Raw genomic sequence first — 27,701 nt, 5'->3', positions numbered from 1 at the left:
CAGAGTTATCAAACTGCTTTGAAATATTGCTTCTTGAAATGCTTCCCTCTTTCTCTATTGAAGACTCATCACAAACCCTGACCTAAAAACTTCATCTGTCTGGGTTGGAATTAAAAGAAAATAAACAAAAGGTTAGCCCAGCCATATTTCATGTGAGTAATGGAAGCGTGCATTTCTCTGGTTGGGAAATATAAAAAAAAACACAGTGGTTTTATGCAGCAGTTAAGTCAATTTAATCATAGAAGCACAAGGCATTAACATATTTGTATTGTTTTTTATCAAATAACATTTATAAAACTATTGTGCAAAACAATGTCATTTTTGTCTTCTTCAAAGGCTCTGCACCAGTGGATAGTCATAGTCCTCTTAAATTAGGAAATATAACAAGTATGCATAATTTAAACAGCAAGTTGTAAGCTTATATACTGTATGTACATTTTTACACAGACCTGGATTTTAAGTGCCCCTCACTCAATGATAAAGAACAAGGCAGCTTTTACAATCAGCAAGAAAATCAATAAGCTGTACAGAGAAAACTATACAAACAGGTGATGAAATTGTCTTGCTGTTTGGCAGATTCTTCTAAGGAGCTTTCCCAGGCATTTGGCTGTTTTTTAAGTGTTATAAAGTTGACCAATTTCAAAGGGCATTTTTAAAATCTGGACAGGACTGTACAAACTTAACAGTTAAACTTGTTGAACATGCAGTCTACCAGCAAATCAAAACCAAACTCACAAAAATAGAAAATAAATACGATAAAATTGATACATTTCAAGTTACTAGCTGACCTTCTAGTCAAAAGATTCACCATGATCATGAAAATATGTCCTTTGATGTTTGTTTCCTTACTGATAGTGTACATAGTGAGGGTAACAACGAAAACCAATGACTCTTTCTGCTTAACTATCCCTTAATGGGCTGAATATCTTTGACCTACAGTACATTTTGAAACACCCTTGACGTGAAATAAATGTCTTTTGAAATGCAGAGAAATCAGAAACGTTTATAGGCCAAATAGATGTAAACACCTTGTGCTGACATTTTTAACAGTAGCTCATGGCATCTTTGTGCATTATCACACTTTTCAAATATTCTCTGTTTTTATTTTTTGTCTTTAACAGTCATTCTACATATGTTTTCCAGTATGTCCACTGCTGAGAGTTATTTAGTGTTTCTCCAGTTCGCACACATACAGCAGATGGTCCTCTGGAGACTTCCCATGGCTCTTGCTGAGGTGGAGCTTGATGGCGTGCTTACTGGCAAATTTACGAACGCAGAGCTGGCAGCGGTACACTGCCCCATTACTACTGCAGTCATCTTGTGATTGTGGAGAGAGGAAGGACTCCAGGGGCACTAGTTTCTCAGTCAGAGTCTGGGAGTCCCTAACAGTCTGTTTGGGGGACAGCTTGGCCAGGTCCCTAATTCTGAACCCCAGGTGGGCCTCCAGGTGGCATATATATGCTGCTGGGGTTCGGATCTGCGAGGCACAGTCACTGCAGTAGAATATGGGCTGACCGGAATCCAGGTTCTTGAGGAACTTGGTTCTGCCAGTTCTCCTTAGCTGGTACTTGACATTAGCCAGCCAGTGGCTGATGGTGGTCATGGACAGGCCTGTGAAACGGGACACATGCATCCTTTCCTGTGGGCTAAGGTCATTGATGATGTACTTCCCCTCTGATGTCTGCCTCAGGCTAGAGGCAAACTGGGCCTGCAGAAGCAGCAGGTGCTGGGGGTTCCAGTTGGAATGGCGGCCCTTGCGTTTGTGGCCGTGAACGGACCCCTCAGCATCCTCTGGGGTAGAGCCCACCACCTCGGCCCTGTCTGTGATCCGGGACCGTGAGGGAGGCTTTGGGACATGGTGGGACTGTGTCAGGTTCCTCAACATGTCTGAGATATCAGACAATGCGTTCTCATGTAGAGGGCTGCTGGATGTGTAGGGAGAGACCACTGTTAGCTTAGCAGGGGTTACAAGAGAGGAGGGGGAGATGGAAGAGGCTGTGGATGAGGGGGTCAGGGGGGCGGAGCCTATAGAGCCCCTTCTATCACTCTTCCCTTTTGTCAGGTCCATAGGCTGGTCATCACTGGGCTGGCAAAAACTATGGTTTACCACAGTTTCAGACTTTTTGGTCTGTGTGGGAGGAGCAGCCACAGCAGCCCTCTCAGCCATGCTCTGGCTCAGCCTGGAGAGGAGGCTCAGTGGATCTTGGTTTGGCAAAGAAGGCTTGGCTGCTTTCCCCAGATGAATGTTCATTACCGACTGAAGAGCACTTAGAGGGTTGACAAAGGGCTGCTCTGGAGGAGGGTGGCCAGTGATGATGGCGGTGCTGCATCTCAGAGCGGAGACCAGCGGGGATTTGACGGCTGTCTCTCTCTTGGGTTCTGTTGCCGGGGACGCCCTGTCGCTATGGCTTCCCCTGTCGCTATTGGCTGGGGTTACTGCCCTCCATTCTCGAGGTGAGTCAGCTTCTTCTCCTTTAGTTGATTCTGCAGCTTCACTGCTACAGGGGGAGAGACGTGCCTCTCTCTTAGGAGACAACTGCCTCACCCTTTGCTCCACTTTGGCTACTTTCTCAGTCACTTTTTTCACTAAATCCTCCATCGCCTGGAAGTTGTTGTTGGGGAGGGGGGAGGACTGGGTAAGGGGTGGGGAGATGAGGGGCTGGTTCTTAGCGAGGGAGGATAGAACTCCATCCCCTCCACTGAACATGAACTTCATTGGGGAGTTCTTCTCCATGCTGCCCTGGGGGAGCTTGAGGGCATTGGGGAACTGGTAGGCCGCATGGATGCTAGGGTAGCCCCCCCAGCTGGGATTCCCGCTCTGGGCCTTGTTGATGGCTGACGTCACAGTATTCTCCAGGGATTTGAGGATGTCCAAGCCTCCTTTAGGGCTCTCCTTCAGGTCCTCTTCAGTCAGATAGTTATACTTTGAGACGTCAAACTTTTCCTCCTTCTCAGCATCCTCCTCCATTTCGTCTCCATTTGCCGCCTGCTTTTCATTTCTGACAGCATCTCCCGTAGTGCACTCCTCCTCAACCTCCTCCTTTTTGATCTCTTTGAGGGGAGGGGAGGCGGCGGGGGGAGTTGTGGTGGTAGGAAGTGGTGGAGGAGAGAAGGTGGAGGGGGCGAGTGGGACAGACTGCACCCTCTCTTCAGTAGGGGTGGTGACCCTCGCAGGGCTGGGAGAGGTGGCCTCGGGAAGGGGCTTGACTCTCTTCCCTACAGAGCTGGTCACCCTCAGGAAGTGTCCTGTCACCATCATGTGGGTTCTCAGTTCCTGCAGTGTGTTATGGGAGCTCCCACACTCCATACACTTGAGGATCTGGAATTTGTTGGACTCAAACTGCCAAGCATAGCTAGCACCATTCTGGTGGCCGTAGCGGTTGTTAGGGGTGGTGTAGGGGTTGGAGGAAGCTTTCTGTGAGGGTTCACTCAGGTCTGCTTGTGGGTGCCTAACTTTGGGGGTCCCTTCTCTAGAACGTGGGGAGGCAGTGAGGTCCATCCCCACAAGTCCCCTTTTCTTGGAGGACATGATTTTGGCTGCCACAGGGGCCATGGGCTCCTTCAGAGGCACTTTCTGGTAGTGTTTGGTCTTGATCATGTGGACACTGAGGTCCTGGAGGGACTCGAAGGAGTGGCCACAATACATGCATTTCAGAACTTTCTGGGCATCCTCCTTCCCCTCCATCTCCAGCAGGGACCGCTTACGGGGCTTGGACCAGCGCTTGGAGCCGCTGCCGGCCCTGTCCTGGTTGTCGTCACGGTAGTGGCCTGTATCGTTCATGTGAACCGTCAGCTCCACCAGGGTGTCGTAGGCAGCACTGCAGCCCTTACAGCGGAACTTACTGGCACCAGTGAAGATGGAGCCAAACAGCCTTGGGTTTTGCCTGTGGAGCTGGACTGTACTAAAGAGGCTGGGCTCAGACGGAGCAGGGTGGCGGCTCTGGGGAGGATGCTGTTGTAGTGTCTTTGCTACTGCAGACTGGTGCCAGTCATAGCTACTGCTGCTGCAGCTACTACTGCTACTAGTGCTGTTGCTGCGAGCCGGCTTCTCAGCAGGAGCCGGGGGCTGCGCCTGTGTCGGTGTCGGTGTGGGATTAAAGTTCAGAGGTGACCAGAAGGGGCTGGTCAGGAAGCTCGAGTAGATAACCTTCATTTGTTCCAGGGTGTCCATGCCTATGGGGGGTGTCTCTGTGCCACCATTTAGAGGTGCTGTGGCCAAGCTGCCCTCCGCTTTCCTAGAGGGGCTCTCAAAGTCTGACAGACGGTCGCTCGCCTCGCTCACATGTGACTCGCTGTCCATCTCTTGTCCCGAGAGCTCTGCGGCCCCAGCCGATTCCTGGTCACATGCGGGCTCCTTGGCAGGCCCAATGCCGTGCTCCACAAACTCGTCTTTCATGGGAAGGTCATCCTGAGGGACCGAGGCCAGGTCCTCCGCTTCCGCCTCCTCATCCTCCACAGTTTGCTCCGTCAGCTCCTCAGGAGAATAGGCTGCAAGGAAAATGGAGACAAAGAGAGAAAGAAAGAGATGAGTTAAATTGCAGGGAGTGAACACGCTATGTTAGAATAACTGAAGAAAAAGTTTCCCTGCTATGTGTGCCCGAGGACTCCCAGGGATAAATGAGCCATCTGTGTGGGAGCCTTTAAAGCTGAGCTGAGAAATTACAGTCATCCCATTTCACCTCATCAACCGTTGAGGTGTTATTTTCCTCTAGGCGAGCCTGTATTTATATACTACCCCAGCCACACGGAACTTATGCCTCCCCTCTTTTCACTCCTTCTATTGGAGGAAAACAAAAAAGAAATATCTTGGCAAAAACATAATGCGCCATTTTATTTATCTCAGGGCGCAACAGCTTGAAATGAAAACTAAATCTGAAATTAATGAAGCCCAATCTCGCTGTGGCATTCTCCTCTGGGGTAATAAATGAGTTGGATCAACCTCCATCTGTCAGTTAATATGTCTGACGCCTCTTCATCTGCCTCTTCTCTGGATACACACACACACACACACACACACACACACACACACACACACACACACACACAGCATATCGGCACTCCTTACAAGAAAGGGATGTCAGAATTATGTTGATGAAAATATTCGCATGTTGGATAGACATCCCTCAATGTCATCGAGACTGAAGTGAGTTCATTAGTTTCATCATATGTGTTAGGGCGGTAGATACTGCGAGTTCAAGCTGCCTTTTTTTTTTACGCAAATCCCAATGGTCCTAACAGGTGCTAGATGTCATGCAAACATGTCACCGAGGCATTACACACACCTCATCAAAGAAGCAAAAAAGAGACAAAGAAAAGGGTGGGACGGAGAGAAGAGAGGGATAAAGAGAGAACAAGGTGTGAGTGAGGATTGTGAAGAGGACGGCGACGCATAAGCGACCTGTCACTTTGCATGTGGCCGCCCACTGCTCACCTCGAGACAGGTGACAAGTGTGTGTGTGCTTGTGCTTGTGTGTAAAAAGAGCGAGGAAGGTGTCCTGCTGGGCCAGTGCCTGGTTCTGACGGATCTCAGAAGGCACTGAACCCTCACACCACACACACACACACACACACACACACACCCTCTGCTGTCCTCTGAGAACGACTCCTGTGTCTCCTGTGGTGGCAAGCCCCCCCCGCCCCCCCGATCACCACTGTCACTGTGACACGGTTAAGTGGGACACGCGTTTCTACGGTCAGGCCACGTCACCAGCACCCTCCCACATTGTGCTCCTTCACTTGCTGTCCGCTTCACTCCGCAAAACGCTCAACTTTAGGAAAAACAAATTAGCTCTGAAACAGCAGATGGATTGTGGACTGGTCTGAGGCCGTTTGCACAATCTTGTAGACTTATGACAAATACCACAGGAAGGAGCTGCGGGTAAAGACTTTAATGTTATGGGCACCCACACAACATACACACAAAAAACAATCAAAAAACTAGGGGTGCATGTGGACACACAAACAAACTGGCACACATACACACACACGCACACATGCAGTGGCTAAATCCTTCACCCCCACCCCACACGCACACACGTCCAGTCTAAACAAAAATGTCATAGCTGAAATAACTCCCATTTCCAGTGCTAACAGCCAATCTCCAGGCGGCCGTGCGGCTGGCGCTGGTCTGATTTGGGCCCTGGGGGCAGAGTCAGCAGGCAGCCCCACTGAGAGGCCAGCCTAATGGAGACCTGGCAGGTGCGGCCCACTCTCCATCCTCCCGGAGATTTGGTTTGTCACTGGGTATCCATTACCTGCCATTCTCCGCTGATAGGCCCCGACAGCCCTGATCAAAAGATGTCGTCGGGCCCCAGTCCGCTTGGCAGTCAGTGGCATGTCGTTTGTAAAAGGGGCCAAGCAGGGTGTAAATAAAATGACATGATCACTTCCCCGGCCCCTCATGTTCTGGACACAATTATGATAATGTGGAAGTGGGAGGGGGGGAGCAGGGGGCGGGGGGGGGGGTCTGGGAGGACGGAATAGGGGCGGGCAAGGAGGTAAATCGCTCACGCTCGGGCAAACACGCAAGGGATATCTCACCGCTACCAATGCACAATCTACTGCCCACGCCCTCATTCCTTTCTCTTTACCCTCTCTCCCCTTCTCCTCTGGAAGGTCTGAGTCTCCTTTGAAAGAGGAAATCCAGTCAGGATGAGGTGGTTAATGTGTTTGCGTCCTGACCAGCTAGTCACAGATGTCAGCTTGCATCAGACGAGCCTGGCGCACTGCTTGACTAAGTTGTCAGGTCACCTTTCCCTTCCTCGACAATCACGAAAATATTCCACATATTTCTCCACATCGCCTAGTAGACATTTCATCAAATTATTGCTATATCCAATTTCATGTCATGCTATCGCTTTCTTAAGTCTTCCCAGGCTCTCTCTCTCTCTCTGCGGCTTAACTTGGGTAGTGAATGTTCTACATTTCATCCTAATAGAGCTGCGGCCCTATAGGTTATTGTTCATTTGTCATTAAGCCTAGATAGCGCCGAGACAATGAAGCAGAGAGGGGGAGAGAGAGAAGTCCAAGAGGACCAGCTATAAAAACCTAGAGAGTCTAGCGGTGCTCCCAGGCAATTTAAAATGCAAAACAAAAACCATTACGTCTGAGCACTATCTGTTAATTTAATCCCCAATGACTGATAATCCATCACACAGGGCGACAACCACATCCAATTATTCTCCCTGGCTTGACTGACAACAGAGGTGATTTATCAAGCTAATAAAAGGTGATGGGAGTATAGAGGCTCCCTCAGAGTAAAAAAAAAAAAAAGAATGAGGATTATGAATACAACAATACTCTCGGATGCGGTCTTAACTAATATCTAGGCATATGGTGTAGAGCCAATGTATGCATTTCCCTGATAATATGTGTGTGGGTGTGTGTGTGAGAGAGTGGGAGTGAGAAAGAGAGAGTGTGTGTGTTCTTGTAATGATAAAGTGAGCCAATGCCATGTAGAGGAAAGACAAGAATCATTAGGTTCCTGAATGATTCCTGGGAGGGGATTAGAAAGCTAGGAGGTACACTTACTTTCACACAGTCAACATCTCAGTCACGCCTCGCACCGAAATAGCAATAACACATACACACACACACACGAACTGCCGAAAATATATGCCTCACATGCAGAAAGACACATTCCGCCTAAACACACACAACCTCAAATACACCCCCACGTAATTATAAATAAAGCCAGTCAGTCAGTTATGACACCACCTTTCCACTCACTCACACACACACACAAACACAGACACACACAAACACACACGTACATGCAAGCGATGAGGAAAGACAGTGACATCTTGGCATGCAGGAGGCATTCCTGTGGAGTATCATTTTCATAAACATAAGGGCCGCAGACGAGGAGGGAGAGATCATCTGATAGAAATACTGCAGTGCTGCTCTGACGATCAGGAACAACAGACAGGGCAGGGACAGGGGGTGATTAAGCAGGAAGGTGCTGTGGCTGTAAACCAAAGCCTTTCAGTGTCTCTCTCCGTCTCCCTCCTTCTATCCCACGGGTTATTCCTCTTCAAGTGTAGTTAAAAGCATTGTCTGTTTTTGTTTTTTTGTAAATGGGCATCATACGCACAAGTGATTATACTGAGACAAAGAGAAAAAAAAATCAATCATCTGTCTCTGAAGTAGAAAGCTTTGCACTCCTATACTTCCAAGATTATTTCTGTTGAAACAACAGTTGACTTGGCATATATATATTTAAATATATATTTTTAGTGGATGGGAATTTGTGAAGGCGCAGTGTAATGCCTCTTCATCGAGCTACGACTGAGTCCTGCACCCCCCCTCCTTGACTCAGCCCCTTGATGACCTGAGTGCATGTTCCTGGTCTGGCCTCCACAGCTGGGGAAACAGTCTGGCAGCCAGATCACACCCAACAGCAGCGGGGTAAACAGGATGTGTCATTAAAACTCTACCTGAGTCTGCCTCTCCAACACCAATGGCCGCATGCTCTCAGAGAAAAAAAAAAAAAAAAAAAAAAAAAAAGGTACAACCTTGCCACAGGCGTAGTGATATAAAAAAGGTACGTCCTTTGTACGGTTATCATGAGTACAATGTTTCCTCTGTGCCTTCTATGCTAAAAAAAGATGCTGCGCAGACAGCAGATGTCTGTATATTATGGAATAAAAAACGTACCTCTGTCTTTTTTTCCTCAAAGTATCCTGTAAGGATGTAGTGGAGGGTGAACCTATTTAAACCCACTGTATTTTAAAATGTGAAATAATCTCCAAAAATGGTCTTTGCCCACGTTTTTTTCTAAGCTGATGTAAACCTGTATGATGTAAATTCACAGTGCACATTACAGTATACTGTGCAGAGAGAAGAGAGGAATAAGTAGTATCAGACTTGCGTTACATCATAACAGGGTCTTTAAGAAAATAAAACATAAATGATTGCTGTTGTGAAAATAATGTTTTGGCCGTCTATATGGGCGGTTGTTTGCCTTGTTGTTTACCAACTGGATTTCGTAGTTTGCCCGTGTCTTTTTTTACCACTTGTATGCACAGAGAACTGTACCGAGGAACAACAACAGGAATTCATGGAGAAGGGCTAAAAGGGAAGGATTCGACCAGAGAGAGGAAGTCGTCTACATGGGTGGTCCTATATAGCTTAACCTAAAGTTTAAAAAAAAGATATGACGGCAATCAAGGAAAAAAAATCAAAGGAGAAAAGAGGAAAAAATGAAGCAAAGAGATCGCTCTCTATTGTTGCTACTAATTTAAGTAATCCTAGTATTACCATTCCATAACATGAGATTTAGTCCTATAGAAGTTCTAACAGTTGAGGAACAGAGGAGAAGAGATTAAATTTAGATGCCAGGGCCTTTAGATCACACGTCGGTTGGGGATATTCTGAGTCAGATCAGGAGGGTCGGGCCCGAGAGGAGAGAGTTAAACTGTGTCACAACATGACGAGTGTTTCTTAGCCCTGACATGTGTACAGTACTTTAACTGGACCCCGACGCCCTTAAACCAACACGGCCCCTCAGCGGGGGGCTCTTACTGACAGGAAACGGCTCCAGAACACTGCAGGGCAGGAAGTCACCTCAGTCTCAATCAAAAAACCGCAAACCACCGACTTCCACTCACTCTCTCAAGTTTCCCAGCAGCCAAAAACACTTTAAATAGATTAGAATAATTTCAGTCCAAAACAGCCCCATTCTGTCAAAATACCAGCAGATCAGTAAGATACCTAAAATGCCTTTCTGCTGTACACATTTGTCAAAGCAACGCACTCAATCAAACTTAGTTCTCTCTCGGTTCCCTTTGATCCTTACAGGCCCGCTCAGAGTCCCACGAGAAAATATGTAACAGGTGATCAGTGGTCATTTGAAAAATTAACATGACCTGACATAAGTCGCTTTTTCAAATAGAGAAGGCCATCTTGTGCTGCTCACGTTTTGGGCCTTTACCGGCTATCATACACAGCATTGCAAAACACACTATGCTTATACAAGCTATCATGGATGTCATTGTCAGTTGGGTTTTTTTATTTTTTTATTTGTGTGTGTTCTCTACCCCCTGATGGCATTGTGAATACATTGTGTCCGCCGATTGTAGTGCAGGATGTGTGCTATGGGAGATGGGAAAAACAGAGAGATCATTCTGGCCCCAGGCAAAGCTTAGGGCTGAACCTTGTCAGTGCACATGGTGAGAAAAGAGAGAACGAGAGAGAGAGAGAGAGAGAGAGAGAGTCAGACGCACACCCGAACAAAGACAGACACTGGGTAGATCCAACCCTCGGCTGATTGTTGTGTTATGACTGGACCTCAAAGAGCCAGCTGAACATACAGACCTTCAGGACCTGACAATCGCTCGTTTATCTGACATGAAAATAGCCACAAACATATAAAGGTCTCCCTCACTAACTCTAACATAAACAGCTATCGGGTGGGCAAGAGACCGACTCATAAAGTCCCGATTCCAGTGTTTGGAACTCGACGCAGCCACAATAAGTGATGAACAAAATGGAAACAAACGGAAAACCAACATAAGCAGCTTCCACAGGTGCAGAACCAAGGGCAGTAAGGCCAGAAGCTTCATGGGGATTTACTCTGTGGGAAGGCTGTGTTCCAGTCCCACATTCAGCATCAAGACTATCTTGTCTGATGACATGTAGTCAGTCAAACTGCCCTAAACTATCCCACATCTTTGGCCCCTTTCCTCCATCTCTCCCTCTCTCTCTGTCTCTCTGATGCAGTCCTCCAGCTCAGCTCCATGGATCATATCTTTTAACTGCTCTTTCTTTCCCCTGACCTCAGATTAATGAGGCCTCCTGGCGATGGTGTGACTCTGGCCCAGGTCACCAGGCTCTGCTGGGACTGGAGCTGGACACTGGGGGAGAAGGTTAGACCGAGGCTAGGGATGAAGCTAGTGTTAGGGGTGAAGCTAGGGCTAGGGCCGAGGAATAGGGTTGGGGCTGAGGCTTGGATTAAATTTGGGGCTGGGAGATGAGGTTGGGGCTAAAGGTAGAAATGGGACTGAAGTTGGGACTACATTTGGATTTGGGATTAAATTTGGGACTGGGGTTTGGGCTGAGACTGGGACTATAGTTGGGGCTGAAGCTAGGACTATAGCTGGGGCTGAAGCTGGGGCTACATTCGGAGCTGGGATTAAAATTGGGTCTGGGGGATAGGATGGGGGCTGAAGCTGGGAATAAAGTCAGGGGCTGTGGCTGGGAGTGGGACGACCAAACCCCTCTCACAACAAACAGCTGCTGCCATGATCGCCTAGCAACGAGGAGGTGATGGACGCAGCCTGAAGATGGATGGCCACCATAAATCACACCAGTGTGTAGGAGGAGGAGGAGGTAGGAGAGAGGGAACAAGGGGAGGACAAAAACAAAACAACCGTTTTTTCGCTCTCTTCTGTAGTCACAGCAGCGGCAGCAGAGCTGGCCTTGCCTTGACCTCTCACTGTACTCTTTTATTCATGATTGTTGGGGAATGACGTGGAACTGGGGACTCTTCTGGGCGAAGCTCAATGGAAAGTTCTAGGTAATCATTACAGTCAGTTATACTGGATCCAATAGATCATTTTATAACGTATAATTGCAATAAACTCCTCTGAGGCTTTTACGTGTCCTTCAATGTCTAGAAATGAGGGTTTTTTTTTATGATTCCACTAACTTTTTAAAGATGATAATAATGACAGACTATACCTTTCATAAAGCTACCCTCCAGGCAAAGCAATCTGGGTAGTGTAGTTGCGGGATAAACATCCCTGGGCTATCTGATTATGGCCTACTGCTGTGGCGCTGGTGTCTAGTAACACTCAGAGAGAGAGCTCAGCCATCCATCACACAGTGAGTGTCTGTCTAAGGCTTCCACCCTGCTTCTTCTCGTCCTGGCTCTCCAGTTACAGCCATACACGGCCGGCCTAAATAATATTCTCCATGATAAATGGCACTATAAGCCTGGTATCCATCATTAATCTGATTTTTAAAGAAGCATCCATCTTGGAGAGAGCCTGTTAGGGCCACGGGAGAGCAGAGCAGCTCGGGTTCATTTAGAGGCCAGCCTGCTGCATGAGTGATACCTGTCAGCCCCGCTCATCAGGGAGCAGCGCACACACACACACACACACACACACACGGACACACACATACAGCATTAAACACTGACGCCATATGGCCGCACGCACACGCGCGCACACACACCTCCGCGCGTGTTCGGCGTGCATACATTATGAGCGCGCAACGACAACAACACACTCACCGACTTGTATACTCACAAAGCAGATTTCTCCCCTTCATACAGACATCTAGAGACATGTCATGGAAGAACATTCTGTCACTCATCAAAACACAACTCAATGTAACTCAATCCTGCCTGTCATCTCGAAAAAATCTCCCCTCCCAAACGCCTCTCCTCGAGGGTTTCAGGCAAACTCACTCTTCCCTGGAAAAAGTCTCATACACACGCACACGCACGGCATTCTCCTTTCCTAGCTCTCCATTTCTCTGTCTCTCTCCACTGACTCTGCCCCTCTTTCCCCATTCCTCTCCTTCTCTTTGTTTCTCTCAGTCCCCTCTCTGTCTAGTTTTCTCCTCTTTCATTCTCCCCCTCTGTTTCTCTCTCTCTCTCTCTCTCCCTCTCTCTCTCTCTGCCCCCTATCCACCTCCCCTCTCTGTGTGTCTGGTAAAGCCTGTTTGATAAATGACACACGTCAGCGTGTCAGAAGCGAAGGGTGGGTCAGTGATAAATGACTCTGTTGAAAAGGAAATCGGCTCTCTGGCATGGCCAGGCTATTCTCCTCCTGGATTGGGTTTCAGGACCCCTGAAGACCAGAGCGGCTCAGTTTCCCGAAAAGAGCACACATCCCACCAGGCTCTGACGCTCTCTACCTCTGGGAGGGGTGGCGGGGCTGGAGGGGGGGAGGTGGGTGGGGTGGGTGGTGGGTAGGGGTGGTGGAGGGGGTAGGAGGGAGCCAGCCTGCCCCAATTGTCGCCACAGTGCAGCTGCATCTATCACAACAGCGGTGGGACTATTTTTACAAAGCCTCCGACTCACTGCCCAGACAGCAGTCCCGGCTGAAAACCTCAGCTGAAAGCACACTCAACAGTCAGAGAAAGAGAAAGAGAAGAGTAGATGGCTAACGGTTTTCTATTTGTGACACTACTACAGCAGTTGCACTCCTCTTTCTCTCCCGGAGCCCAACCCTATGGCTTGACATCTGCCAAGTGTGTGTTAAAAAGGAGAGAAGGCCCATTTCACCGCCCCCGCTCTTCTCCTCATTACCCCCCCTCCACCACCACCACCACCACCTCCTCCTCCCCCTTTACCCTCTCTCTCTCTCTCTCTCTCTTTCACTGACTCGTTGGCAGGGTGGCATTGTTATCATTACACAGGCAGGATTTATGGAGTCAGGGCCTATGGCAAAAACAAAAAGGCATCTGTCAATACCTGTGGGAAACACTCTGTCAGCCCTCCTCCTCCCCTTCCACTGGTGCTCACAGCCTCATTAGGTATGCACTTATCAGACACATAGATCACAGACGTGACTCAACCGCGCCGGAATCCAGCCACAGGACTTTCATTAGCAACGGGGCCTGCAACGCCAAAACATTCGCCGCGCTCACACCTGCAAACAACGCCAATGGAGGCTTATTGTTGTTTAGCTCGCCACTCAGTCAGTCAGTTTGTCTGTTGAACAATTAAGTTCCAACGCGCGCTCCCCCGCCGCTTCCGTAACGACATACTTTTCACACATAAACAACAGGAAGACAGATAGATATAATAAAAACGGCTTACTTCACTTCACTTAGCGCTTTTACAGCCCAGTCACAACATGTGTGCATGTGTCTGCAACGTGTGCTATAAACGCGTGGGTCTTTACTAGTCTCGCTGTTACGAGTGTAAGTGTTTCCACTGCGTGTTTGTGCGCTATGCCAGTCTGAGCTGGTATATATGCTGTATATACGAGAGGAGAGGGGCGAGAGAAGGGAAGAGGAGGTGAAACTGGGCAAGGTGGGAGGGCTTACAGGGTTCAGAGAATTATGGCCTGCGACTGACTTACCCCATCAGGTGCTCTATGGTTGCAATTCCTTTCATCACTACCACTAGCCAAACCACAGATACACACACACACACACACACACACATCCAAACCCAACAAATCCAAAAGCGGATGCACACTGATTCGAGCGTACTGATGCACACACGCACACAAACACACACACCCACACATGAGTGATGGCTGCCAGTCTGGCATAGCTGACCTGGCAGCTATAATCCTGACCCTGCAGAAAGAAGAGACCGTTGCTGTGGAGCCCGGTCCAAACTAGACAAACTCCCCCACCCCTCTCCTTCTCTCTCCCTCTTTCTCTCTCTCTGCCCCTAAGTGACACAGAAACTTCTGTACTCTGCTCTCTCACACACAAATGGACCGGACCACAGGTTATAGTAGAGCAAAGGGGGGCTGGATTTCACTATATGGCCTGGTCGGGAGACATGATACCTGGAAGGGGCAGCACACTGAAACAAGCTCCGGATACTGTAAACACATCCACAGCAACAGGCCGTGCATTCCCTAGACATGCTGTACATACATTCATGCTAATAGGCTTCACATTCCACCTAAATAGACCCGTCTTTACCCACATGCTGTAAAGCCTATGTTGACTTCCTGTTAAGTAGGTGGAGGATTTCAACTTTCTACAGTCATAGCTGCGTATCAGCAGCTTCGGGCCCTGGGCTTGCGGCGAGCCTGATCTCCAGTCGCGCAGGAAGGTGGCCTGTATTTCCACAGCTGTGAGAGTCTCTTTCTCATGTTTGCTCGGCTGTTTACGTGGCCAGCTGCCCTTGGTTGTTAAGAGCACTCAGACCTGACCCAGGTACGCGGGCCCATTTGTCACCTGCAGCGGAAAATTGAGTTACAGCACAACCAAAGGCGAGCGGCTCTGTGTAATATCAAGTTGATTACATCAAAGTGGTGGCAAACCTCATTGGGCCGGGCACCCCGAGCTTGTCATCTCCAATCACAGGGGCTGTCAGGACTCCATCAGCCTCACGGCTAATTGGACCAACGCTAATGAAGCAGGCAAAACAAGTTTTCTACCGCGGAGAGAGAGAGAGAAACCCTCTCAGCCAGAGGAAAGGGAAGGAAGGAAAGAAAGAGGGAGAGCGAGAAATTGGAGGAGAGAGTGTGTGTTTGGGAGACAATGAGAGAGCAAGGGGGGGGGGGGGGTAGATTTTTCATGCAAGTCTCAAGGTTGCAGTGGGCTGACTCTCCCCCTAAGTCCCTAATCAAGGCCCATCATCTGTCATCCTTTTCTTTGCTCTCTCTATCACCATGCTCTGTGCTGCAATCAATTCATCATCACCCTTTGTGTGCCACTGAACAGTTGACAACTTTATAACTTGCAGCTGCACGGGCTGACTGACGGGGGTGGAAGGGGAGCATGAAAAAATGAAGAAATGAATAGATGAATGAATGAACAAAGAATTATGCTTTCAGGGAAAAAAAGTTGTTTTCTAAAAACACAAAACGATCCGTATTACAGCCTTTTATTCTCCTTCGTCAACAGAGAAACAGCAATGTGGAAGGGAGGAGAGAGGAGAGGAGAGAGGAGAGGAGAGGGAGGAGGAGATGAAAAAAAAAACAAAAAAAAAAAACATCCTTCTCGCTGATCTGAAATCAGAAAGCTTTCAGTCATTCTTTATGTGCTCCCCGCGGCCACTCTGAGCCAGTGAGCATGTACATTAGGCTGGGGCATTTTGATGAAATAAAAGCCCAGGCCAGCTTATGGCTAAACAGAATGGGAGCACTCACTCAGCCTGTCTCTGATTGACCATTAAAGCCATTGATGAATGGGCCTGTCAGGGGAGAGACAATTAAATCAAACATGAAACAAAGCCGTTGTGACGGCCCGGTCTGACAGAGCAAACCCATTCCTCCCCTCCATTACATAGCACACGGCTCCTTTTACAACCCCTAACCCACTCCTCCCGCCCCCTCGGCCCACTGTGTGTGTGTGTGTGTGTGTGTGTGTGTGTGTGTGTGTGTGTGTTCAAAGAGAACAAGTGAGGATGTGCACATAGGAGTGTGATATTCTCTGCTGGAAGTGTGTGTGTGTGTCTGTGTGTGTCTCTGTGGATGTGTGTGCAATGTCTCACTGTGAAACCACTTTATCCCCCCTCTTTTACTTTTTCGTGAGTCACTTGACCATCAGAGAATCAGAGAGAGAGAGAGAGAGAGAGAGAGAGAGAGAGAGAGAGAGAGAGAGAGAGAGAGAGAGAAAGAAAGAGAGAGAGTAAAAAGTACACAGGGCCTTTCAAAGTGGTTTAAACGTGACGTCAGGGGCCTGCAGCACATGGTGGGAAGTGATTTTCTGATGCAAATCGGGAAGGAGCAGATCAAAGCCGCATGACAGCCAATCAATCAACCGTCAAATCAGACATGGCAACTGTCGATTATGGCTCCTTCCAGTCCACGAAACCCCTTTGTCTGCGCTCAAATTGTTTACCTTATCACAAGAAAGGAAAAAAAGGGGAGAGGTAGGCCTGTTTCGCTAGTGCAAAGAAGTTATGCGCTCGGATCAAATGCGCACAAAGCCCGAGTCGCCCTTATGGCACGCCTCGGGCACTCGCCATAAACAAGAAACGCCGTTTTTTCCCAGCGGGTTTTGCTGTTAAAACGTACATTTAGACGGCAGTTGGGATCAGTAAACTATACGGGATTCAAGTTGGGAACAATAGGAAGCGAAAGTTTACAGCAGCCAACTCATCCGATAGGACTGCTGTAGCGAAACACACAGCGTGGAGAGCGAAAAACGCAAAACACAACATCACAAATGATTGTCTACTAATGTAATTCCTGATACATTCGTTTGAAATGTGCCTCAACAGTTTCTATTTCGTCTCGGTGGTGGAAAACAAGAGTAGGCAGGAGTAGCAAAGCGCATCGTTAGAGAAAAAAAAAAAAGAAAGTGGAAACGGAAATGCAGTGACTATAAAGTGAGCTTTACAAAACAAAGGTAACAGCCGCAGCTTTACCATAATAAACCTTTTTCTACGCACATAATAGTGAGATCCACATACCTGCTGCGCGCTTGGGCGCTTCTTGTTTCCTCCTCGGCATTTTTATTTTGGGGATTTCCGTGAAACTCTTCTTTTTTTTTATTTAATATACCCTCGCCGTATCCGGGAAGATCCACCTCTACTCAAAAGATTCACGCCTTCATGTAGTAGACTACACAACATCGGGGAGTCCGATGGAAAGGAGAACTAAAAATCATCGTTGGGGAATAGAAGCGTGTGGAAAAGTCAGCGGAAAAAAAAAGGGAAATAGACGAGGAGGGGAGGGAGAAATGTGGTCAGATCGCGTAAGACTGTCAGTGGTGATAGTCAGCGTCCACCTCGGCTGCCTGGTCTGGCAACAGGCAAAGTTGAGGGATAAGAGAGATGATCGCGTCACTCACAGCAGGAGAATGGGCAAACCCACCGCTCCGTTAACTCTTTACTTCTCAGAGAGGGGCGGTCACCGCGGATGGGAGTCCTCCTGCCTCCCTGCTCTTCATGTATGAATCACATTCACGGAGAGTTATTATAGAGCTATTGCTTATTACACACCGCGTGCTAATACTGACCAAACCTGCTGTATCGCATTCCCTATGACGAATGATCTCTATAATATTCCAGTAATGCTACTATGAGGGAGTTGCAGTGTGTCAGTATAGTGAGTTTATAGTATAGCCTTGTTTTTGTTTTTGCTTGTTTTGTAATTTAATCTCTTACTATATTCCCATTCATTCTACTGTATATGGACTTGGAGTTTTGCTGTGATATTTATATAGTATCCTTCTAAAATGTGCTATAGGATTACTGTAGTTCTTTTTGTAAGGGATTATAACTTACATTTTAGTTTAGTGATAATGACTATCAGACACAGCTAATTGTTCTAGAAATTTCCTTCTTATGCAAAATCCACAAAATTCCTAATAATCAAAATTAATCCAATAAGTGTTTTGATCAGGTTGATGATTATATTTGTTTTTGTGCAATGACAGAGTAAGCCTTCATGTATAAAAGTAAAATGTTTTTACAACAATAATTATTATATGCAGTAGTGCTACAAATGTAGCGAACCAGTTCAATTCTTACTGCTGAAATTTTTATATTTTTATTTGTTGCCAAAAATAAGCTCTCATATAAACTCTTAAGAAAATTTGTTGTAACCCCCTCCACACACACACACACACACACACACACACACACACACACATACACATACACACACCCACACTCACTCCCCAACATGCATACACTTGATATACCCTTCTCTTGCTAATTTAATGGCAGCACTTTAATGTGAGCCTTCATCACAGTAAAAGCAGCACTTCTTCCATATATCCACATTAGGTAGAGATCAAAGCCAGTTCAAGGAAGAGGCGTTAAGTCTCAGTGCCAAGGTAATGATCACATGGTCGTGTTCATTTTTCACCCGCTCCCTGTCTTTTCTTTGGCCAGCGGTATCTCTGGAGAATGGGATGGTCCTTGGTTTCCCCTTGTGCCTCTGATGAGTGCTGACCCCTGCCAGCAGAAGACACATACAGATACCAAAACATGCTGTGTGAGAGCTGCATACACACACACACACACACACTCACACACACATATGAGTGTGCACATAGTCAAGGACCCGCTCTCTTTCTCTCTCTCACACGCAAATGTGCAAACACACACACACTCACACTTTTTGTCCCTGTCACTGACACACACTGTATAATATTCCTACATATAGGCCTTTTCATGCTCTCTCTCTCTCTCTCTCTCTCTCTCTCTCACACACCCACACCCACACACATACCCACACAAACATACTCACTCAGAGAACAAGAATTAAAGGCCTCTCTGATCCGGTCTTGCCCCTGCCTCCGTCTCTCTAACAGCACAGAGGCTGGGTCTCTGTCACTTTAACAACATGAAATTACAACCCAAATGGGATGTCAGGGGTTAGCAGTGTCTCTAAGAGAACTATGTGAATATATTTCCTCCCATGGACTTACCCCCATCATGACCTCCCCCAGGAACAAGAAGTAACCCGGTGATTGGCATTTTTACAGCCAAATTAAACCGTCTCGGAGCCGGCTGAAGGCAGGAGGGGAAAGCAGCCTCTCCAAAATTAGTGAGCCATCGTCATGACAGAAAGTAGCGGGGACATGGTGTCATCCAGCTACTGTATCGATTAACCCATAAATAGTATATGGCCTCCACCTCACACTGTAAAGGGGAGTTATCTCTGCTGTGCGTCTGTCTTACTTTGCTCTGCGCATAAAGCCCTCGACGTCTAAAGAATGCAACCTTGTGCGTATTGTATTGAGCACAGCATGGAGAGGGACATTATGCATTAAATTAGTGAAATGCAAATTGTATCTCAGATGCTTTAAAGTGTGAAATGTGAAAATTGATTGTGATATTTAATATTATTCTCCTGAAGAAGGTGTGAAACTGAATGTGAAGTATTAAGGTTTTAATAAAAGATAAAAAATTAAACCACGCAAATCCACACAGACGTCGCTACTCCGTTGTTTCTAGCAATATAACTTGTTACAGGAAGCGAGCGACTTTTTCCAAATGATTCTGATTTTTTTTCTACACAGGACTGTATGTGATTTTCTTGTGTGTCAGGTAGCCTCGCTGCATTATTCTCTCCTCCTTGTTCTTGACACCAGGATTATCATAAAAGAGGACGTCTGTCGAGCTCGCATTGATTTGCACACAAGTTCGTCCAATCAATCTAAAAGTTGCGATTAAAAAGCAGGAGCTGCTTCTTTTCTTCTATTGAAATCTTTGGCAAAAAAGGAGAGGCCTTTCAATTTCATAGCCTCCAGAACACTCAAGTATTCATTGCGCTCTACTTTTCTCTTTCAACCTCTCTGCGGGAGGCAGAACTCATGACATCTATGTATGCCGCTCCTATTCACGATGCTATTCAGCCTTCAGATGTGTGCTGCAAGTGATCCCTCAATACCATCAGATCTTTCTTATTGGCATGCACCCAGTTGTGGGCCTGTCCAGAAATACAGCGCAGCGCGGTGTCAGAGTGCAAGCTGACAGCTCTGCTCTCATAAGGAGCGGGCGAGACAGTCCCATTTAGCAGCGCTCCGTCCAAACCAAAGAGCAATCGTCAATTGTGTGATAAAGTTTTGCCAGTTTTCACAAAAACGTCTCTGCGGAAAACTAAAAAGGCAACACAGTGACATTGAGTAAGATTTTCATTTATTTTCCGCAAATAGATGTAACGCGTGTGTCCGTGTGTGTGTGTGTGCCTCGTATGCTGATCTGTGTATTCATGTGAGTGCGTTCATGTGTGGGTGTGGGTGCGTAATGCATGGCCCTGTTGAGAAGAGTGATTGCTTTATTCCTGCCTGGTAGGTGCTATGGGGGCCAGGGCCGTGTCTTTGGGCAGCTGTATGGATGGCTTGAGGAGGTCTCCATCATTCATAAAGCGCACTCCTACATGTAGAATTGATCTAGCAAAGAAACAGGGTGGCAATAGCAGTTCATCAGTCTTCCCCGACCACAAATCACTCGGAGGTGTCCCCCCAAGGGAGAGGTGACACCATTGTCAATGCAGCGGTCCCCTCGGACAACAGAAGGGGCAGGGCAGGAACTCTCCCTCATATAGTGCCCCCAAAGTGTCCCGTGCAATGTGAACAGCGTTTTGGTTCATGTGAAAATATTACAGGATCCGCATTAAAGCACGAGGAAGATCTGCGCTATAAATAATCAGAGAAGACTAATACTATCCCTGACAATGGGCCAAAGTCGAGCCATAACAATAAATAATTGCGTGGCTCTTCTTCTCTTGTCTATTTGATATACATTCTTTCTTAATGTATTGTTGATGTTTGTATACAGTTGAATTAATAGGTGTAATTCAAAAGGGAAGGTGGGACAAAAACCTGTTTCTTTATTCACCCTCATTTTTCAATGATCTGATTAATGTTGGAAATGCACCTACATGCTGGGCGCTGAAGTCAAACAGGTTTTATAATGGATGCATAATTAAAGCTACCTTTACTCATAGTGTTTAATATATGCATCTCTGCCTATTAATAACCCAGGTCATTAATTTGTATAAATCAGCTATGTATGGCACAGAGTAATTTCCATTCTGGTAAAGAGAATTGGTGAAATGAAGCTCTTGCCTTTGGCCTTGGGTTGCACATTACACTCGTCTTACATTAGGGCATATGCTTCTCCTGTTCCTCCTCCTCCTCCGCCTCCTCCTCCTCCTCCTCCTTCTCATACCGTTTGGACTTTGTCATTGATCTTCATTCTAAAATAATCTCTTATCATTTCTCATTGTAAGCCTGCAGAGAAACCTTTTCCAGATCCCAATTCATTAGCTTCACACTGAAAATAGAAAAGCTCAGGGAAAGGTGGACATGTGATGAGAGTTCAGAGTAAGCACTCTTAAAATATGTCCACCAATCCACCTTAAACACTCACAATCCCTTTTTTTTATGCTTTTGACATCCTACATATTTCACTTTTTGGCCATGTGTGGCCTGAAGCATGAAGCACTCACTGTAACAAATTACTTTTCGCCTCTAATTTTGTCATTCTCTTCTTGGTTTTCAAGCCTTTCCCCCTGTTATCAAGCTGTATAGTTCAGAGTTTTCAGTTCATGTCTTCATTAAAAACATTAACATTCACAGACTGAATGGGCCGGGCATTGAAAAGGTCTCCTTAACATTTCTCAGCGGTTCTCCCCGGACAGCCAGCAACCAACTCTTTCTCAATCATTGTCCAGACAGAGAGAGAAGATGCATATGTGAGAAGAAAGTAGATTTTAGATTCCTGCTGTAAATTATTATGAAAAACCATACTAATCTGACAAGGTTCATCCTTTAGGGGTAGTAGATGACTCCACACCATTTCAATTAGCACACTTCTGATTGTAGAGGCAGAACTCAGACGATTGATCAAGTCTCTCTCTCTCTCTCTCTCTCTCTCTCTCTCTCTCTCTCTCTCTCTCTCTGCCTCATTGCCCAAAAGAACCTTTTTAAATATTCAGGTAGATTATGAATGGTTACACCCTTATCTATTTATATCTCTTTTATTGACAGAATTACATTTATATGGAGTCAAGGTGAGGGATTTAATTTAAGACTCTTGCAGAACTGCTCAGAATATTTAGAAAAAGACTGATTAAGGAACTATGATTTATACCATTAACACTTTTCAGAAAAAGTTCAATGCAGTATCAGTTGTAAGCCTAATATGCAATTTGCCTGGTTTGTGCCCGCATTGGCGATATAACATACAAATTCGGAGATATTTTAATAAGTTGTAAGACCTGCGTGTTCATTGAGTGACTAATAATTGTGGTGTTACCTTGTTATGGAAATTCTGAGCTACGTCTGGCACATCGCTCCTCTGATGTCACGTCAGTCTGCTTAGTGCTGTCAGCTTGTGTTTGGGAGAGGGCTGATTTCTCTCTTTCCCCTTCCTTCTCAGGCGGGGAACATAAAAGAGAGGATGTTTATGATGGACGGGCAGCTTTTTAAAGAGAAGCATCACAGAGTGTTGGATGGGAGGGATCTGAATCGGGACGGCTGTGATGTGACGAGACAGACAGGAACATCCTTCTGCTCGTGTCGAGATGTCAAGCAGAGGGAGTCTTAGCAGACTAGACAGTATCATCACTCCTCCCGAGTGAAGCAGGAATCCACAGGGGAGGAGAGGAGCGAAGGGACAGTGGAGGAGACTGGACATTATCCCCGACATTTTGGCCTGACTTTTGTGTCAAGTTGCCCTTTTTTGTTTGTTATCCAAATATCAGAATAATATATTTAGAGTTGTGGAAGCATTGTTTCAAAATAATTGTAACTATCAATATTTAATTGCATGTAATTGATAGTGGCAATTCCGCATGTAACCTTACCATTTGTGTACAGCAATAACACAGCAGGGTACTCTGTAATAAGTGTAAGTAATTGTAATATTAACAGGTGAGGTGAGAAGAAGATTCTCATGCCACATAGTATGATACTAGTTGTATTCACATTTCCATTATTTTCTTCATCCCTTACATATGGTAAACCAAAGGTTATAGACGAAGCAGACGGATGCTGTTGAAGTTTGCCCGGCTCGTATCCATGGATGCACTTCAGGAGGAATCTCTACCTCTTGAATAATGGCTGAAAGACATCCCTGTCTTAGAAATAATCTGCATAAATTCACACCCTCTAAAAATGTGAATTTTCTGTCTTTCTCCTCCCCTATCTCTTATCCTGTTTGGTAATTAGCCTTTGATCCTCCTGGGCTTAGGCAGGCGTGAAGACTGAAGGACGAAGATAGTTTAAGCGATGGATTTGTCATAGAAATATCTCATCAGTCTGAATCTGAGGGCAGAGCTCCCAATTTATTACATTACAGAGCACATCTTGTAGCACTATCACTTAGAAAGGAGGTGTCAAGCTGAAGCTGGCTTTGACTGTCGTGCCAACTCCATTTGCCTGGGTTTTACAGCGTGCCCCTTGACTTTGCCATGTGTGGAGAATCACTAGACGCTGGTGATGGGTGGTAATTCCCCTGCCTATATGAGTGAGTGATCAGAATTCATATTAGCATCTTTACACGCTGATGGCAGCCTGTCACTCCAGGTGCCAAGTGGTCTCCTTGGACTGCAGTCAGTCACTCACAGGGAGAAAGCAGCATCCCATTTTATCCGGTTGGCGAGAGCAACATGGACTGGGTTCCATCTGGATCGTAGAGGAGGAGATTCAGTTCAGTCTTAGATTCTAGCACAGAGAAAAATGTTTGTGCTGTAGCAGGACAATGTAAAAATTACTGCTTTATTTTATGTCTCTATTCAGGTGATGTATGTAACAGTGTGGCCATGCCGGTGGGGTCTGTAACCTATATGTGCATTTACACAGGATATGTCCACAGTGGGTCTTACAGTGCGCATTTTCTGTTAGCAGCCTGTGGTTCTGTTGTATTGGTTTCTCTGTCTGTGATATCATGAGATTAATGACACTGTCACACACTTCTGAAGCGTCCTTAACTAAGATTCAGCGGCGTAATGTCCACTCCATCTTTGTTTCATTTTTCCCATTCAAAAGGCATTCCAATCAGCATTAGGCCATCTTGAATCCCTCCTCGTTCTGGCTACTGCACAGTGATGGTGCCAGTATTGGAGGGGGAATGTTTTGCCAAACAGATGGAAAAGCATCACTGTGTTGCACACACACACATACTTTCCTCTTGGTGATTTCACGGCCTGCTTTGACATTCAGTCATTCATTACAAAGTGAATTAATGTGCCAGAGTTGCAGTTTCCCTTTAAAAACAGATGTCTCCGGAACATCTAATTAAGCAACACACCAAATCGTTGCCTCTCGGTCATCTCCAGCCATTTTGTCTCCGCACAACAAAACAGTCCAAAACAAAACAAGGCCCAGTCAGATGCCTCTCAAAATTAAACTGTATCTCATCTGGATCTGGCTAGGTGTTGTGGCTGTGACCTCAGCGCCCAATAACCTAAATCACCATTTAAATTATTCACACAATAACGACCTCAGAGCACTCCATTATGAACATTATTGCTGAGAAATGGGCTCGGCTGAGGTGAAGGATGAGTCTTATCTTTCGCTGTCAGTCGGGGCATTAGTCATGGTAACGGGTCCCTCAGACCTGTGTTCAGGGGTTTCATTGAGCTTTACATAGCAGATTTATCATAGATCACCAGCTGATGTCAACGTCCCAACAATGAGATGAGATGACCCTCTAAGGCTGTTTCCCCTCAGTGTTGTAATTTAAGGTCTGGCTGATAGAGTGTGTATGGATATAGGCAAGTGATCTGTGAGATGCTATTGAGTATATTGAACGTATCCCATATGGTGTAAAACAGCATGAAACACACACGCAAAATCCCACGTCATGGTTCCTTAAAATTGTAACGACACACACACCTAAATCCACCCGCTACACGACTTTGACATTAACATCTCAATCTCACACTACAGCCCAGGAGAAAATGAAACTTCACTGACAGAAAAACTTTCCAGTCCAACCAAACACGAAAGAAGAACGGAAAGTGTTTTCTCTGTCATTGCTCTTTTTTTCCCCTCAAGAAGCCAAACTCAATTTATGTCAAGCAAGGTTTAAAGGACCTTGGGATTAAAGCCATAAACTGGCTGCTGTCAGACCTGAAGCCCTGCTAACAATTTAGTGCCAAACCAGCGTTGTTCAATATCATTTCATATTATATCATGTCACGGCACAGTGACAGCTACACATCAGCCCAGTCACAGCTGGTTTGCCCTGAAGAACTCCTCCGATGTCTGCTCCAATCGAAGCTGACTCCACTTTGCTCTGATCTAAAATGGGAAATCTATCTGAAGTAGTCTGCGGGGAGCTGGTCCAGCTTTTGGTAACGAATGCCCCGCTAACAGGTCGATCAGGTAATGAGAAGAGATATTTGGGGGGGGGGCGGTGGGGTGGGGTGTTGGCGCTGTAATGGGCCTGCCAAAAGCCTTCACTGGCTCCATTATAACGGCTGGAGACAGCGCTAATGGAGTAGTCACCTATACAGAGATACAAAATAACTGACGGCGAAACCAACAACACACACTGCTGGAATGTTTCTCCTTTTTTTTTTTTCTTCCCATAGATGTGTTTGCAATGCCAATTGAGCGTAGTCCCATTTTAAATGAAGGTGTCTAAGTGCGTCTGCAACCTCTTGATCCACGATTGCTTTCTCTCAGCAAATATCAGGTAATCTTTTGGTTGTTTACATGATGACACACACTTCCTTTTGAAAAACTAGCAGGCCATTAGGATGTTGACTCAGCTAAATGGCCACAGTGGAGTCTCACACTGAACTGAACTCAATGTCTCCGTTCAGCTCACACTTTTCTACACTCCGTTCAGTGGAGGCGTCTTAGAGCAGAAGAGTCGATGCCCTGAGATGTTTATTGGTCAATAAAAGGTGGAGACTACTGACACAGACTCAAGTCCAGCACATGGCGGAAACTGAATCACTTGCTCTCATTCTACCTACATCCCTGCTTCTGTCTATCTCTTCGTATCTGCGGGTCAAGTCCGCATTCATCCGCACCCTGAGCAGAACCTCTCGAGTGGAGAGCGATAGGAGAGACGGGAGACTGCAGAACTAGAAGGAAGAGGGGACAATTTGAGCAATCGGAGGAGAAGGCAGAGAGGGAGAATGACAGAGGGAGGGTGAAACCTCCACGTGTTTGATGGTGATTGGAGACATCACTTACACAAACAATGAGGCGGAGGATGACAACATCCCCTGCATGACGAGTGTGTTTGTGAAGGCTGTCCTCACACAACGAAGTGGCACTTTGAATCATCCTCACACCCCGACACAGACGCGCGCAAACGCATATAAACACACACAGAGAGGCGCGCACAAAGAGATTTCACTTCACATTTTCCAGCCCTGTGTCATATAAAGCGTGCGACTACTAGGAGACAGAGGGTCAGTGTGTAAGAGGAAGGGATATGCCCTGTTTGTCAATCAATATAAAAGCACTCTCTTTCAATTCAGCCAATGGTGGATTCCAAATGGTTGACGACCGCACTCCTCGGACGTTAAGTGAGGAGCAATAGAACTGCGAGAGTGAAAGGAGAGAGAGATTAGCGCAGACTTGATTTAGGTGGCTTGATCATTCCTGTGAGAAAGATGACCACATCTGTAACAGAAAAGCACTACTTTGTTGAGAGAACTCTGCCCTCCTCCCTCCATCTTCGCTTACTCTTCCCTTTCTCTCTTTCTCGCCAAACATAAATGGCTTTGACAACTCACTGGTCTATGGCCATTCCACAGCACTGTCCTTTCATTCGCCTTCCCCGCTTAGGCTAATGTGATTTTACACAGCGGAAGTGGAGGCTCTCACACGCCGAGGATTGGGGGGATCAGTGAACTGGGCAGACAGGCCAACATGCTCCGACAGTGGGGTCCCAACCAGCTGCCTTAGACATGGCCGGCATTTTAGTGGGGTACAAGCAAATGGAGAGTTACTGAAATCATTCTTTGAATTGCTTTCAGTGATAGCAAAACACAAGACAACCCAGTGACGTTTCAGGCTCTAATTCCCCTCCTCACTGAGATCCTCATGCAGGATCCGCTTGGCCGTTTTAGGGCCATATTTACAAATGTGCAAGTGACCCAAGAATACATTTAAGGAAGTTCTTCTTGGATTCCTAAGTGCAGTTCCCCAGTATTTTCTTAAGATTTGTCAAATCTCTTATGGACTTCTCTTGGTTTCTTACTTAGGAACTTCTTAAAATAGCAACCGTGATGTAAACAAGCAAAAAAAGGACCAAACATTTATTTTCAGTCATTTAAAGTACCATGTTTAATGACATTAATGCACTCTGCTAGCTACAGGAATATAACCTTTGTTGGTTTGAAAATGACCTTTGAGAAGAAAACGTTAACGTAACAGTATCATCTAGAAAATGATTTGGAACAGTTATTTAGGGTGGCTATATTTAACTTACTTTAAGTAACTTTAAGTCCTAGAAAAGGCTCAGACATAAGTGGTTACTGCCATATTGGCTAAAGGCCTATTGAGCTGTCTAATTTGTTAGCTACTAATACTGCTAGCTAATAGTGACAAGTTAAGCTTAACAATGTTAAGCTTAAAAAGAAACATACAGTAAGTAAAACTATTAATACTTTGAAATACCTACTCAA

At 46.2% G+C, this 27,701-nt stretch overlaps 1 protein-coding gene across 1 annotated transcript; it reads right to left on the bottom strand.

Moving 5' to 3' along the window:
- Positions 1-221: 221 nt before the first annotated feature.
- tshz3a (teashirt zinc finger homeobox 3a) lies at positions 222-17,380 on the bottom strand. Its single transcript, XM_071900284.2, has 2 exons — positions 17,060-17,380; positions 222-4,488 (listed from the first exon to the last, which is right to left on the bottom strand). Exons 1-2 carry the CDS (start codon positions 17,097-17,099, stop codon positions 1,166-1,168), a joined length of 3,363 nt encoding a protein of 1,120 aa, XP_071756385.1. The 5' UTR covers positions 17,100-17,380; the 3' UTR covers positions 222-1,165.
- Between the last annotated feature and the right edge of the window lie 10,321 nt (positions 17,381-27,701).

The sequence above is a fragment of the Centroberyx gerrardi genome, chromosome 4, assembly GCF_048128805.1.
Source record: "Centroberyx gerrardi isolate f3 chromosome 4, fCenGer3.hap1.cur.20231027, whole genome shotgun sequence".
NCBI classification, from domain to species: Eukaryota; Metazoa; Chordata; class Actinopteri; order Beryciformes; family Berycidae; genus Centroberyx; species Centroberyx gerrardi.
The sequence above is the reverse complement of the archived record's forward strand: the minus strand, read 5'-3'. Positions and strand labels throughout refer to the sequence as shown.